The 15,836-nt window shown below is 35.1% G+C and overlaps 3 protein-coding genes across 3 annotated transcripts; all 3 read left to right on the top strand.

Moving 5' to 3' along the window:
- The first annotated feature begins 676 nt into the window (after positions 1-676).
- On the top strand, positions 677-2,279 carry LOC134854246 (YEATS domain-containing protein 4-like). The gene is made up of 2 exons (XM_063870422.1): positions 677-1,199; positions 1,683-2,279. The coding sequence occupies exons 1-2, from the start codon at positions 721-723 to the stop codon at positions 1,849-1,851; spliced, it is 648 nt and encodes a 215-aa protein (XP_063726492.1). The 5' UTR covers positions 677-720; the 3' UTR covers positions 1,852-2,279.
- Positions 2,280-4,480: 2,201 nt separating this feature from the next.
- On the top strand, positions 4,481-14,794 carry LOC134853989 (uncharacterized). The gene is made up of 3 exons (XM_063870039.1): positions 4,481-4,843; positions 5,185-5,346; positions 13,392-14,794. The coding sequence occupies exons 1-3, from the start codon at positions 4,538-4,540 to the stop codon at positions 14,745-14,747; spliced, it is 1,824 nt and encodes a 607-aa protein (XP_063726109.1). The 5' UTR covers positions 4,481-4,537; the 3' UTR covers positions 14,748-14,794.
- A 335-nt stretch (positions 14,795-15,129) lies between these two features.
- On the top strand, positions 15,130-15,432 carry LOC134854856 (dolichol-phosphate mannosyltransferase subunit 3-like). Its single transcript, XM_063871215.1, has one exon. It carries the CDS (start codon positions 15,130-15,132, stop codon positions 15,430-15,432), a length of 303 nt encoding a protein of 100 aa, XP_063727285.1.
- The last annotated feature ends 404 nt before the right edge of the window (positions 15,433-15,836 follow it).

Raw genomic sequence — 15,836 nt, 5'->3', positions numbered from 1 at the left:
TATTAAAATCTTAGGAGGCGCTAGATGAACCTTCAATGACTAGTTTTCCTTTGTTTTTATAGCTCGAATAACAGATATCATATAAAAAACTTTACTCGCTCGCTATACCTAGACTAAAAAATAAAAAATTTAAGCCTTTTCTTGAATTTAAAGCCTTTCGTCGACAATGATATTTTTTAGAATGTCGTTCGAATTTCAACTGAAAGATTTTGTGGTACATTATTTGCTTGTAAAGAATAAAGAAAATAAAAAATTAAAACACGCACACACGGTGTCAAAATTGTTTCGACTTTCAGTGCAGGACGGCAGAATAGTTGAGAAACATTTTTTTCCAAAAGTTTTTTATTTACAGTTCATTTTGTTTGCAAAATATTTGACCATTTTTCATTTTTGCTTTTCGTTTTTTTTCTAAGACAACTGTAGTCATTTACGGCCAATAATAATGTAAACATTCTTTTAGATCTTTTTCTCTCACTGCGCACAAAAAAACGGCCCAAGTTTGCAATAGATGAAAATATTTTACGCTAGAATTTTCCATCGTTTTGAGAAATTTGTCTAGGAATGTTTTGCTTTCTAAGTAAACGTTAATTCTACAGCTTGAAGTTCTAAAAAGCGTTTCATAGCCGTGTAACGGAGGATCTATCAATCTTAATCCTCTAAAAACTATTTCAGTTTTCGCATGTTGATAACATCTACAAATAGCTAGTGAATAGTTTCGCAATGGCGAGTGAACCGAAGGCTGCTAAAATGAGCAACCTTGTGATCAAACCAGTCGTGTTTGGAAGTGTTTCGAGGTACCTTGGCAAAAAACGAGAAGAAGATGGACATACACACTCGTGGACTGTCTACATAAAACCATACATGAACGAAGATCTCTCGGTTTTTGTGAAACGAGTCGAGTTCAAACTCCACGACAGTTACGTAAACCCGAGACGAATGGTAAACCGACCGCCGTACGAGATAACAGAAACTGGTTGGGGTGAGTTTGAGATCCAAATCAAACTGACCTTTATTGACCCCCAGGAGAAACCAGTGACCTTTTATCACCTTCTGAAGTTGTTTTTTCCGGCGCCCGATTTGATCCAGGGAAAGAAGCCGTTGGTTTGGGAGCACTATGATGAAATGTTGTTCCTGGAGCCATCTGCGATGATGGTGGATGCGTTAAGGACGGCAAAAGCACTGTCACTTGGTATTCATAAGTAAGTATTTCTAACAGGTTTTTCACTAGCGGAACAAATTTCGTTTTAATTTCGATCTTTTTTTCACTAGCGGAACTAATTTTGTTTTAATTTCGTTTTTTATTCACTAGGGGAACTGTTTTTTAATTGCATTTAGTTTTGTATTTCCTTTTTTTGCATGTTTTTTTTTGCTTAGAGCTCAAATTTTTTTGGCTAAACGATCGTCTACCCAAGTATTTTCTGCTTAATTACCGCTTGGTAACTTTTGTTTTCAATACTTGCTCATCGCTGTCAGTTGTATTTCGCAGCATCTTTCCTCAAAGGAACTGCATTCGAGACAAACGTAAAATAATAGTTCGATGGCTTTTTCGATTGAATGACTTAACCCATTTTTTCGTCTAGCTGCCGTGCTATTTTTGTGTTTTATTGCAAGTGCTGTTCCAAAGTTCTTTCTTCGATTCTTTGACTGGTTTGAAAAATTGGCTGTTTTTTTTTAAAATTTAGACACGACACTGATTTTGAGGCGGTGAAGCATCAGACCCACGAGGACATGATGTCCACTCGGCGGAAGGTGGCGGAGGAGACGGAGAGACTGCGGGACACTCTCAAGGTCAAACAGGCCAAGCTGGAACAGCTGAAGGAGGAGCTGAACAAGTACGAAGTGGTCACGTGATTCATATTCAATTGATTGGATATTCAATTGATTGATTGGATTTGATAAAAAGATCGCGATCCAAGAGAGATTTTGGATTGTGCGACTTTCCAGAAAGGGAAATGGGAATGAGATATAAATAGACGTGAACTGTATTTTGTAATAACAATTTTGTGTTGCATGTGTAGAAGATTATTTTGAATTCAGTTGCCGTGTCTTCGACTGTTGGTGTTTACTTCTTAAGCTTAAATCAAGTGTTATGTGCTTGTGCTCCCCAAACTTCCTCAATGCTGTTGCGGCATTCAAACAAAGCGAGTAATTATTGCGCTCGGTGTGGTTTTGTCCCGACTTCCGAAGAAAGTAAATGAATATTTGCGCTCGGTGTTTTTTTTTTCAATCTGAATTAGTGGCTCAAGCTTTTGCACCCCAGTGAAAGTATTTAATCCTTGAGTTCAAACATGAAATGATATTCCACCTGCAATATTTTTTGGTAAAGTTTCGTTGTTTTGAAATTTAGCCTAATTGGATTAGTATCAGCGCTCTTAGAATTTATCTATGATGCTCAACGCATAAGCGCGAATTACTTGAGCGGATATGTTTTCCGCGGGGACCGATCGTTTAGCAGACCATTCTTTTAGCATAAAAAGTAAAAAATGAGTCTTTTAGCAGACCAACGTAATAAAGTGATGGATGATTGATTGACAGACTCAAAAAGACGCTCAATCTGGGGCCAAGCTTCCCCAATTAAGTCAATTATCTATCACAAAACTATCAACTTCAGAAACACAACAGTCTAAATTTGCGGCAAAAAACGAGTTACGCGCACAATAACACTCGTGTTGAATTGAAGCGCAGCGGAGCAAGCGGTCCCTAATCGCCATTGCTGCGTTTGAAGTTAACTATCACGCTTTATAATTGTTTTGAGTCTGCTAAAAAAACCGGTCTACTAAAATCCCGTTTTCCGCACTCAAAAAAATTGTTCCTATTTTCAAAGAAAGTACGGATTATTTATGCTTAGTTTAAAAGTCGAAATTTGACTGAATAAAAAAACACCCTAAGCATTTTTGACGGAATTGATTTATACCATGTGAAAGATATTGTTGTTTGAGGCTCAGATTTAAAAAGATGTTCCACCTATGATCATTTTTCAAAAACAAATTAATTGGTCTGAATTTGGACGACTATATTACTGTTATAATTCAGATGGGGATATTTAACTGGCGATATATTTCGTTCTAAAAAATCGTAAGCGACAAATTGTATCTTTCCAAATTGATCTGAGGCAAGCAACCTGCGCTTGGTGTTTACAAATTTTTAAAACATCTGAACGATATTGTTGCTTTGAGCTCAAATTTAAAAAGACATTTCACCTGTGATATTTTTTGTAAAGTTACGGGCGTTAAAAGATTGCTAATTTGGCCAATTTTGGATAATTACAGTGCGATATTTTGCGTACGTATAACGCGTAAAAAGCCAATTAATGCGTTCCAAATTGAATTGAGGCCAGCAATTTAATCCTATTATCACAATGCGAGACGCTAAACCCACCCTTGGTATTTTACATGCCTAGCGTGTGAGGGGGATAAAATGAAGGTTTTTTTTTTAATTAGCTTTTTTTTCTCAATTAATTTGTCAATTGCTTGGTATTCACGAGAAGTCTTGTTGTAAATTGAATTGAGCCAAGCTTGCCAGTCAGTTTTCATGAAAGAATCAAATTATAAATTATAAAACTTGATATAGCTCTTTTCCAGTTCCCACACTCGCATTTTAAAAAATTCGACAAACTGATTTAACGCTTTGATACTGAAATGAAATTTCGCATGGAAAACAAAATAACTATCCTGATTACATTTGTTCTTCATAATTGTGATCATAATATCACGCATGCACAACGTTATGGAAATGGAAAAGTTTGAAATGTGGGGAACGAGTTCTAAATATTGTAATTTGAGTCTTTTAAAAATTTATGGGCCCAATTAGTTTGCCTTCAATCGCTTATTTGTGATTTTGGGTGCGCAGTGGATCCTCGCTCGTGTATAAATTGCGCTTGGGTACGACAGGCAGTAAAACAAACGGAAAGATCTCAATTTATGACTGAATTTTTCGAATTGAAAATATCCGTCGCAATTTATAGATCACAATTGATCTAACAATTGCGAAAAAAATTTCTTTGTTATTAGAAAGATATTAATTTACAAAATATACGTAGTGAAGTATTGATTAACACAGTGGTCAAGTGTCAATGAACGTAGTGAAGACACTTAAAAGGTCGTGTTGATTTAAAGGAACTTTTTTCACGTCAAATTTGCTAAAGGAAGGCAAATTGATTTGCTAAAGGAAGGCAAATTACGATCTTCAGTTACGAATAAATATCGCGTTTTTAGTGACTTATGAAAACGGATTTCATTTCGTTGTTTTTCCAGCGGAATAAATTACATAAACAATTGACCCAGTTTTCTCTAACTGGGTTATTTGTATGGAAAATTTGTCGCTAATAAATGACTCTTGCAATTCGAAGAGCTTTAAAGTGATCTGTCACTTTTTTTTTCTTCGAAGCTTTAAATATTTTTCAAAATTTTTGGTTTCGTTGAGTTCATTGACTCTTTACCACCTGTTGGCTACGTTTGAGTTTTGACCTGTTTTCAGATTATTTTGACTGTAAAAAAACAATATCTGCAGACCAACGTTTGGCTATATCGGTCTCTAAATGGAAGACAGCTTCTCAAATGGAGCAAATTGTGAAGAAGTGGTCATGTTGGATCAATCTGTTCACACATCCACAGACGAAGATGACGAAAGTGAAAATGAAGCTTTAAACGGTACTGGAGACACTGACCAATCAGGTTGCTCCAAATGGCTGCATCGAAACGAGACTCCAGTGCGTTGTTTTCATGTCAGAGATATGCATGTATCTTGTTGCAATGTAGTGGCGATCAGCTCGGACAAAGGAGTTCATATTTTCATTCCACGCTACTTGAGTCTGGAATTCGTGCGCAATGCCATCTATAGACAGGTTTGAACTTACATAAAACGCTTACATAAAATGAACATTTACAAAATACACTTGCATAAAAAGAAACTTACTTAAAATTATTGGTATTTCAGGTTGTAATTTAAGTGAATGTGTCTGTGTGTCGTTTCTGTGTAAAGTTTCTCTATTGTTTTTTTTAAAGTCTTTTAAAGTTTTTTTTAAACTGGAACTTGTTAGCATGTGTTGAAATCTTTTTCTTGCAAATTTTCAGTTTCTACACTGCCTGTAAGCTTTGAATAATATTTGTTAATATATATCAAATTTCAGTAAATTCAATGTTCTTTTTTACTTAAACTAATAATAACGATTGAGTTTGTTTGCAGTTGCTGTTGCCTGGTCCTTGGTTTGAGTTGCGGGAGCTGTTGGCGAATAAGGTCACCAACTCCTACACAAACTTAGCTCCCTTCTCCAACCTCACTCTAATCAGGAGAGTCAGATGGGCTCCATCCGCAATCCACATCGCCGCTCTCTCTAACGAGGGACAAGTTAGTTATTGCTGTTGTTGCATCATGGAGCGGTTGACTGGTTATTTACATTTGCGAAGCCAGTGTATTAGTGCGAACCTTCTTTTTTTCCAACCTAAGTAGCAAATATTGGTGCCACTTTTGGGGCACCTTTACAGCTTTTTCATAGCATGTGCTTTGACATTCGATTGATAATAAGTTAACACAGTTGATGCATTTTTATATCATCAAATGAACCGAAAAAAGTGATTTGTTTCAAACAAAAACAATAATGAAAACTCGATTTCAGAAATTTTCTAACTCAATATATCTCGCAAATTTTTGATATGCATAATTTATACATAATGTAGTTTTATGCTTTGCGATTTGTTACATGCAAAGTTAGTGTGGATGCATTCAGTTTGTTCTATTCCAAATTATTACTTGCAAAATTGAGTCTATTTGTATTTGGTGCCACTTTTGCTCAATGGCTTGGGCAATTAATTAGCATATGTAGCTGCCTAATTCGTGACTATTGTTTGTCGGTTGTTAAGCGTGCGTGGCTGAGTGGATAGTGCATGAGACTCAAAATCCCTTGATTGCTGTAGGTCGCTGATTCGAATCCTACACGTAGCCGAGTTTTTGCTAATTCGAGGCTCATTCTACTTTTTCTTATTTCACTTGATAGATCTGCTTTTTGTCGTGTTCTGGCAAGTGTTTGCGAAGCGTAGCTTCGCCTCTGTGTGAAATTTCAGACAAATAAAATGTTTTAACCGGTTAATTCGAAGTATCGATTTATTAGGTTTAGCGACATGATGCGATGTGAGCTGTCATTATTGAGGGACACCATCTTGAGGCGAATAAATGCATTAAAATGAATGAATAATTGAATAATTTAAAAAAAAAACTACTAATGGTGTAACTTTTTGAGACCTTGAGTATCGTTTAATAATGGTAGATCTCTTATGAAAAAAAAAAGAAATTTTTAGGGAAGTGAGATATAACTTCGCTCTGTTAAACGGGTTTTCTGTTCGTCGACGTTCAGTTAACTGATGATCTGTGTATTATAGAATTTAATATAAGCTGGTATTCAGTTGTTTCTAATTTTCCAGAAGTAGCCTGATAGTATTTAGTCTGAAATGAGTTTAACCGGCAATATTCTCTTGGGTTTTCAAATCGGAAAAAGAATCTTATTTTTACTGCTCAACTTGATTGTTTCTCGAGTGATGTTATTAGATGATTTGATGATCTGTTAGTAGTTCAGCTGGCTAGCATATATGGCTGAAGTGGAGTGCTTTCAATAAGAGTAATCCCGTTGTTGTTGTCCTGATCACTGAAATTAGGGAAGAATTTTGTCTTCGGGTGTGTTTTAATGTTCAAAAACCTTTATTTCCCACTGCTATCTCTGTTTTCAATGTGTTTTTGATGGATAGTTATGTTTCTTTTCCTTATAGTTTTTTTTTCTCAGTCTTAACTTCAAGTTAAAAACTTAAAAACTTTGATCAGTCTTAACTTCAAGATATTTGACGAATGCTTGTTCTTCATCGATTTCTTAATCAAAACGATAGAAGGTTTTCTCTTTTTTTTCGTTTTAGCCTGTTTTACTTTTTATTATGAAGTCTAATTTTCAGCATTTAGTTTTCGAAGGGTTTGTTTTGAATTATTGCGACAGATTTTTAAGACAAAGCTGAAGCTGTTTTAGAGCTGTTTATAGATTCTCGTTTTCGACAAAAACATTGTTTTATCAGCTTATTGTACAAACGTGCATTATTTTGGTATCTTTTTTTTCAGATCCTTAATCCATAGTTGAAGACTAGTGGTGCAAGGACTGCTGCTTGCAAAACTTAATAAAAAATATATATTTTTTCAATCTAATTCTTCGCTTTTTGAAGTTTTTTTTCGCTTTTTGAAGTTTTTTTTCGCTTTTTGAAGTTTTTTCTTCGGGTGTCTTAGTTTTTCAAAACTTCTCCACAATTTTCCGCGAAATCAAGTACCAGAATTAATCAATGGAATAAGTCAGGTAATACCTATTCAAGCCCTTTCAGTCAAATTCCCAATGACATAAAATCTTTCGAGACCAAATCGGAGGCTGTCAATTTTTCGCGAGTGAGCAGGCTTATAATAAGACAAAAAGCGTTCATTTAAACTTTTGAACTTAGTTTTATTCCAGTCAAATTAGTTTTTGAAGATTTTTGTAGCACCTTCATGGGAATCAAAAGTATATAAAAAATCGAAAAATCCCTGCTAAAAGTCCAAGAAAATTGTCAAAGAGTGTGTCTAATTTACCACCCAAGTTATCGAACTCGAACATGCCTGTATCTAGAGTGGTTTTTATCGAATCCAGCTTTTTGTGTCCTCTCCGTTAGGCTAATGCCCAGTCCATTATGTCTATCTCGTCTAATTATCACAAAATTTTTCAATATCTAGAGCTCATGAAGTGCTAGATTTTGAGTCTTTAAATCATGTATCGCTGAAACAGTAAATTCTATCTTCGCTTATTGTTTTGACCACATTTCAAGTCCTGTTCAGTTATTACAGAGACTACAACAATTGTGATGGAAAGAATTTTAGGTTGTTTTGGTAGCTATACTTTTCTGTATATAGTCGCATTTTTATAGTCACAACGAGATCTCGAAATTAGTTGTATATACCTTGATAGCATCATCAGTAGTATCAAGTATTCGCTCTTACTGAACTTAGAAGAGTTTTGCAGGAGCCGGTGGAGCTACAAACGAGGAGTCTATTTTGTATGAACGTGCCTAAAATTAAAGATAGTCCACAAAATAAAAGTTATGATTGAAGATGATAATTTCAGTTGAAATTTTTGAAACAGTTGAGTCGGACTTTGTGGTTTTCCTCAAGTTGTCTGTCCGCTAGCTTGTAATTTTATTTGAATGTGGATTCGCTCCGCTTCGTCTCTGTGTTAGCATTTTTTCTCCAAGTTTTTTTTTACCAGCTATTCGAACAGTTCTAATAATAATCATAGTTTTTTTTTCTAAAATTGAACTGCGCTTGAATGATTAATGATCTGGCAAGGTCTTTAAACTTGTGCGTGCTGCTTTGCTTGAGCCAATCAGTAGGTTCTGGAGTTCACCGGAAAGTTTAATGGGCTCTAAGAACTTTTTCAGCAAATTTAGGCGATGAGCGAACCTCTGTTGGCTCCGGCTAAATGTCTGTCCTTATAATTTTATTTGAATAGCGTTCTTTTTCTGCAGTCCTTTTTATGCTTTTATAATTCTGATTATATTTTGTGGAAGGTTGCTTTGTTGAGCTTGTCGAGTTCTTCAAACTTAAACTTCAATCATCTGTTTTCAATTTTTTCTAGTTTTTTTAAAACTTTTTTCAGAGATTTATTAGCTGACAGCAGAATAATGTTTCTGTTTGTTTCAGAAAGGAAGCCATTATTTTGATCGTAAAGCACATGTAACCAAAACTTGTTACAGCTGAAGCTACTGTTTTTGAACTAAAACGAGGTTTTTGAAAAAAATTCAATTTTATTTTTACTGGTTACATTTTTCCTGAAAAATAAAGAAATTAATTTTTCCAAACGCGAAGTGATGTTGTTTGTAACCAATCTTAATGCTTGCAATTAGCAAGCGTAATCAATTCTGAATAGACTTTTTCGGTTAACAACTTGTTCAACAAAATCATTTCAGTCCTTGTGCATAACGTGCACTTCATTAACGTGCCCCATCGACATGCTCAAATTCTTGAAATATTTATTTAAGCTACTGGTCTACTTCTATAACGGTACTCTTGATATTGAAGTTTTCCAGGAAAGTTTCAATAGTCAGTCTATTATGTGTCTGTCTGCTTATTTTTGTCGGCTTAGTTCGCAGAGCATTAACTTTTGTTCAGATTCAAGTTGTTATTACTTAGATCTAAAGTCATTTTGATTTATTCTTGTACTTTGTAATTTATACAGATCCGACTTCCTGGTCAATTTCCGCTTTAAAGATTTTTCGTCTTGAATAGTTTCTGCCGATGTGTTCTTGGCTCGGCATAGATGCACAATGTTGCCTTATTGTTGAGGTTGTCGATAGACTTCTTGCGTGTTACTTGAGGGTAGGGCGATGCGAAAACTTCTGAGTTTCTTAAGCTTTCTACCTCATATTTTTGTATAAATAATTTTATTTCTGCTCAATGGGCGTTTTTTTTAAGTATTGTCGGCTTAATTACTGCTTGATATACTTTGATTGCTAATTTAAAGCTGGCAATAGTTGTTCAGGACAAGTCTTTTTTATCAAGTTTTTCGATTTCTTTTGAACAAGTAAATTTTTGGTTGGGTCGAGCTCTTCTCCTTTTTTGTCTGATAGCTTGTCCTGCCATGTTTGTGATGTATCGCAAGTAATACAAAGTTCTGCTCCGCCTGTGCGTGACAAAAGTCTTGGTGCTGCTTAGATTAGGTGTTCTCGCTGAGGTTTCAAAGACTTTGCCTTGTGCTAGAATGCTTCGCCTAAAAAAGCAGCTCATAAAACAAATTAAATACTTCGATAATGGTGTGTTTCTGTATCCTATTGCAATGAATTGCCACTGAATTTATTTTTTCTTGCGATGAGATTTCTCAGTGTTTCAAAACCCAACCGTCGTACGTCAACAATTTAATTCAGTTGTCAAGATTTCGTAAAGAACATTTTAATAAAATTTCAAAATTGAATCTTTTTTCACTTTCGAGACCAACTGTATTTGTTATCGGAAATTAGTTTTTTCCCGTATACAACTTAATTTATTAAATCAAATCTGCTGTCTTTTTCACGTGCAGGCTGACATGCTCAATTTTTCGACATTTGAAAAAGACAACTTATCAATTCATTCTGGGTTGTTTTTTTTTCGCTTATTTCTCAAAAAAAATAATGATTTTTCTTAGGATTCGTGGTTCTCATCCTAATTTACGTCGGCTAATTTAACGATTTTTTTCCATGTGCCCTTTATTTTTTCTTGTACGCTTTTTTAGCTGCTTTTTTTTCAAAGCGTCGGTTGTTATTTTGATTACAGCAGATTTAATAACTAGAATTGTAAATTTACTTTACCAACTCTGATTTTGAATAATTGTGTTAATTTTAATTAGTTTTGTCTAAACCGTTTTGGTTTATGTTTTATCAATTTTGTCATTTTGTAGAACTTATTTTAGGTTAAAAAATTTCTTTCCCGCATCTTGGTAAAATGAAAAAAGACTCAATTATTATGGATTTATGTGATATAAAGTTTTTTAAATATAAATCATTCTCTTGTCGACGTCACACAACAAAATAGAATAAAATCGATGAAAATCCGTTGCTCTATTGCCCATGCGATAAGCAAGGGTATTGCAAGCGGGAACTCGATTTTTCCCCCTAAAAAACTTTGATCGCACGACTCATCTGGACACCTGGTGGTACCTTACTTCATAATGAGTTCGTATTTACTGTCTCCGGCGTACTTAGTTTGAGGTGGCTAATTTGCCTGGGACGGCGAAGTTTTTGGGTTCGAACCTGACAAGGATCTGTTTTTTTCCCAAACGGAAAATATTCTATTTCAAATAAAATTGTTGGACTATTTGTCTGGTGTAAAATTTGACCGCTTATGTTTTGTCGGCTAATTGCCGTATCTAAAAGTTGTTAGTTTTTGCTGTAAACTGTTCAAACAAGCGTTTTAAAAATCCGGCCAAATTGAAATGAAATTGGTTTTAATGATACCATCTCAGCTTTTTTTTCCAATTTTTTCGGCTTTATCAGCTTTGGGCTTATTTTATGTCGACTTAGTGTCCTCTTAATGCGTCATTCGATGGCCGAAAAATGTTCTCGTGTGTGCTCTGAGGGTAACGGGGACTTGAAATATGTTAATTTGGTCAGATGTTAGTGAATTTTTTTCCTCATGAATGGTTTCTGCGCAGGTATTTTCGGTTTTTCTACGGCTTGGTAACTTTTTGTTCCGATACTAATTTTGCATTCTGTTGTCTGGGCATGTTTTTTTTGAAGTTGTCTTCATTTTTTTGATAGATCTAGATGTATGTATAGTAATAAAATATCGGTATTACTTGTTTGCTGATAGATTTTTGGCTTTATGCTTGTTTATTCAGCTCTCGGTTTAGTTTCGGAATTGTGTATACCATCTTGCATTCAGTACATATATGGTTTTCGTGGATGCTATTTGGACAGTACGTGTATTTTTTCCAATGCGATTTTGCCGAACAAATTTGGTTGGTTTTCAGCTGATTAGCTGTCAGTTTTAATTCTGTCGGTTTTGATCATGTCCGCCTATTTCCGATATACTTTGTTTCCTAAAAATTATCGATATTGTTTATAAGATTGATAAGACTTTGGCCCAAATTTAAATTTTGACTGCCCAATTTCAACACCTTTTGAAACTCTCCAAAAAGTTCTAATAATTTTAAAAAAACTTTGGATTAAGTTTTTGTTTTTCTATTTCTTTTTTCAACGACATTCGAAGTCCTCATTGATATTTTTGATTCTCTTGAGTCTGCTGTTTTATTCCTATATTTGATGTGTCGCAAGTAGTCCCCCCAATTGTGGTAACTATTTTGGGGAAGAAAAGAATTTTAGGGGCTGTTGTAGGTTGACCAAATTGATTTTCCGATCATTACAAATATTAATGTTAGCTGAGAGGCGCAGAGTGGAGGCTTGCCTCACTTGCGATACAAAGCAAGCGAAGTTTGGTATTACAAGCTAGCGAGTAGAAATTGAGACTGAACTAAATCAAAAAACAAGTGCCATTTTATGACTTTTCATGTAATTTTTTGTCCAAAAAAACTGCTTTTGTGCGCGCTCCCCTCTCAAATTCAGCGTATATTCTCACCTAGAACGCCTTAAAAAAATTGTACAGTAGATCAGGCAAAAATGGTTGTTGTGAAATAGTTCAAAAGAGTGTTTACTGTTACTTACAGCTGGAGTTCGAAAATAGATAGTCTCTCAATAGCTTTTTCATTTTGCTTTCTAAAGTCGGTTTTGAAAATCAAAATGGCCGCTTAAGATTTTCTTAATTCATTTCAATGAGAAGATAGCGAAAAGTTAGCTTAAATGGTAGCTGAAGGTCTTTGCGTGAAAAATTTTTATGAGCTTTAGGTTTACTGGAAGTTGTTTTTCCACTGTTGCTGTAATTCGATACCGAAAACAAATGTGAACATTGGAAGAAAAAACAGATACCCGAAAATTTGAAAAAGAAAACAGAAATAATTGATGCAGACTAATGTAAGCTTGACATTAAATGATTAGAGTAATTCCATTTTTGCTAGAACCTTTGACAAACTTTTCGGCGCGCGCTTTTCTTTGGCGCTCGTCCCTTCTCGCCTTACCCAATTTTTCTTAAGAAACAGTGCGAAATGACAATTTTTGGAAACTTCATAGAAGATTATGCATAATTTATACAAAATATGGCTTTAGCTTTCCAATTTATTACAAGCAAAGTTTGTGTGGATCTCTTCAGTTTGTTATATTCCATACTATCACTTGCAAAATTGTGTCGATTTGTAGGTGTGAGACTCCAATTCTCGAGGTCGCAGGTTCGAAATCAATATATAGCAAAGTTTTTCTAATTCGAGGCTTATTTTTTTATTTCATTTTATAAAGCTGCTTTTTTGTGTTCTCGCTCGTGTTTGCGAAGCGCAGTATCATCTCTGTGTAGAAATATACTTTTATCCATTTTGGTTCTCATCGATTATTTTCATTTTTTGCATACACTGGCAATGGCACCCAAAATTATCAATCTTTATCAATGGGATTCTAGTGTGGGTATGCTTTTGTTGGTTTCAAGCGGGATGGGTCGTAGTAACTTATTAGCTCAGATTTTTTTTTATGACAACAGTTTTGTTTTCCGCATAACGCGAGCTAGGCCAGTTTTTGTCGCCTTAGTTGACGCTCGTTAAATTATTCCCAGTGCTTTATAAGGCTGTTTATCATAATCATGAGTTTTTTTTAAATTTTTTTTCTCGAGTTTTGAAGTAATTTTTTAAACTTAATTTTTCAAAAAAAAAGTATTTAATTTACGTCTTTTTTTCTATTCGCTATCTTTTAATGCAATGTTTTTTGCTGTATCGCATGTGTTGCGAAGCTTGGCTATCTTCAACTTAATTATTTGTTTTCACTTTTTAGCTAATCGTTACCAAAGTTGACTTGTCCTGCAACAGCTCCGAAAGTTTTGCGTCCTGCAACATCTCACAAACTCTGCTGGAAAAGTTGACAATAATTCCTATTATCCGACCTACCTTTGCGAACAACTCTGTTGTTAAAAACAGCTGTGATTATGGAGACATTTCACACTTCGCGTGGGTTGAGCGACCCCTGAAAAGCTTTGAAATGCATCGGACTTTGGAACTAATTGTCGTGAATAAAAAACTGGATTTAGTTATGATGATCTTGGATTGTGATTTAAAGACTACTAAAACCATTCACTACAGTCAATTGAAATTGAGCCCGAGTATGATACTGGCGGTCAGTTTTGAAGATAGTGACCCGGAAACTTCACAAACGAAAGTGGTAATTGGTTACACTAATGGGTCCATTGATGTCATTACTTTAAATAAGCACCTGGTGATGGCTAACAGTCGCTCAATAAACGCAGATGCAATGATAGATCATGCCCCGATTTCATGTGGCACATTTTGGGTAGCAGGGAAATTGGCAATTGTAGCGAAGTTTAATCGACTTATTTTTGTACCAATAGACGAAAATGATGAAAAATTCACAGAATCAGTTTACGAATACGAGTTGCCGGAATCGTATTTCATCTATAGAATAAAAATAAGTGGAGATCGGTTGATTTATTTCACTAAAACGGGCGTGAGTGGGTTTTGCGATTTGCCGATAAACTTCTACGAGTTGGTGGCAAATTCGACACTTCAAGAAGAGTTGTCAAATTTGTTAAAACGAGAACAAATAGTTGTCGAGTCAAAATTTAGTAAGTATATTATGGGTTCGAGACCGCAACAAAATTTGTGCGCTATCGACACATCGGAGAATTTTGAATTTCTGTTTTATGTGTACGAAGACGGGTTTGTTCCAAAACGAGAGAAACGCGATTTCAAACTGGTCTGTTTGTCTACTTATTCGGAAAAGGGAAAGTTTTCAAGCAGTTCAGAGTCATTAAATTGCTTGAACTCTGATATTATTTTCAATGAGCTGTGGTTTACTAACACGTTCAACTTAGACCCAAACAGTTTCAGCCAGAAATACTGGCCAAATAAAGCGTTAATGGTCTCAAATCTGGCAGGTTTCAAGTTCAACATCGAATCGATAGCCGGAAAATGTAGTTTATGTTCGAAAAATGTTGCGACATTGGCGCCGAATCTGATTGGCTATTGTAACGAAGCTCATGATTGGCCAGTTTGCAGCAAAGGTCACGTGATTTCGAAGCCACGTGACATAGTTTTGTGTCTGATGTGCCGTATGCAATATTGTACAGAACATAAACCTTTTTTGTGTTCGTTTTGTGTGATGCCTCTATTTTGATTTTAGTGTCATCTTTGCTGGTAACTTAAATTGAAGCTTTAGTTGTAGATAGTTTTCAGGGAATCGTGCTCAAGTCATAGCTGGTGCAACTCGACAATTTGTTGGTATAATATGGAGCTATTTTTTCAAATGTTGTTCAATTTTTGTCAAGTGCATCGCATATGTGCTGTTTTTGCGAGATAGAATAATTTTCCGGTATCTTGGGCTGTATGGCTGTATGTGATCAAGTTATTCTTGTAAATTTGAAGGAAAAATCAAATAATTTAATTAGTTCTTGGGCGAAATGCTAGTTAGCTTTACAAAATCTTGGGCGAAAATGCTAGTTAGCTGCGTATCAATATTTTGGCAATAAACTTGAAACCAATGTTGTCTTATAGATAAAATGACAAAGCTCATCCAATGGATGCTTTTCCTGTTCTCTGGGCTTCTTTTCTGGATCAGTTGTCTCAATCTACTTCCGACAGACTTGGTCTACGACTCGAACGGGGACCCGATTCCATCCCTGCTCTCATTCGTCGTCCGAGCTCTCCCTGTTTTGACGATTGTGCTGTTCGGACTGTATTCGCTTGTTGTGATTGGCTACCGAGTGTCGAGTTTCAACGACTGTCAAAACGAAAGCGATGCGCTCAAGTTAGAAATTGACGCTGCGAGAAAAGCACTAACTGCGAAAGGATATAAATTTTAGAACAGTCAAAAAACTTAATTGTGGTGATTTGGGTATTTATTTGTGAATAAATTTTTACACTTTTGTTTTCTTTAGGGGAGCTTGGTATTTGTACTGAATTTCACAAACAAAACCCTTAAATCTTGGAGCGTTAAAACGGTATTACTTATGACGATTTCAAAACTGGATCCGAGATCTTAACGTAACCATAATAAGTAGAAACATCAATTTTTGTGTAATCACTAAAGTAATACGAACAGGCAAACGAAATTTCTATGATAAACAAGTTTCATCTTTACGAATATTTAGTAGGTATTTCTAATGCTTACAGATTTTTCTGTTCAACCAGAAAACCAAAGCCTAAGGTTTACAATCTGAATGAAAGTAATTTTTTCATCAGTTGAAATATGTAAGCTAAAAACAAT

This window comes from Symsagittifera roscoffensis, chromosome 9 (genome assembly GCF_963678635.1).
Source record: "Symsagittifera roscoffensis chromosome 9, txSymRosc1.1, whole genome shotgun sequence".
Lineage (NCBI taxonomy): Eukaryota > Metazoa > Xenacoelomorpha > Acoela > Convolutidae > Symsagittifera > Symsagittifera roscoffensis.
Note: the sequence above shows the minus strand (reverse complement) of the source record. Positions and strands in the feature narration are given on the sequence as shown.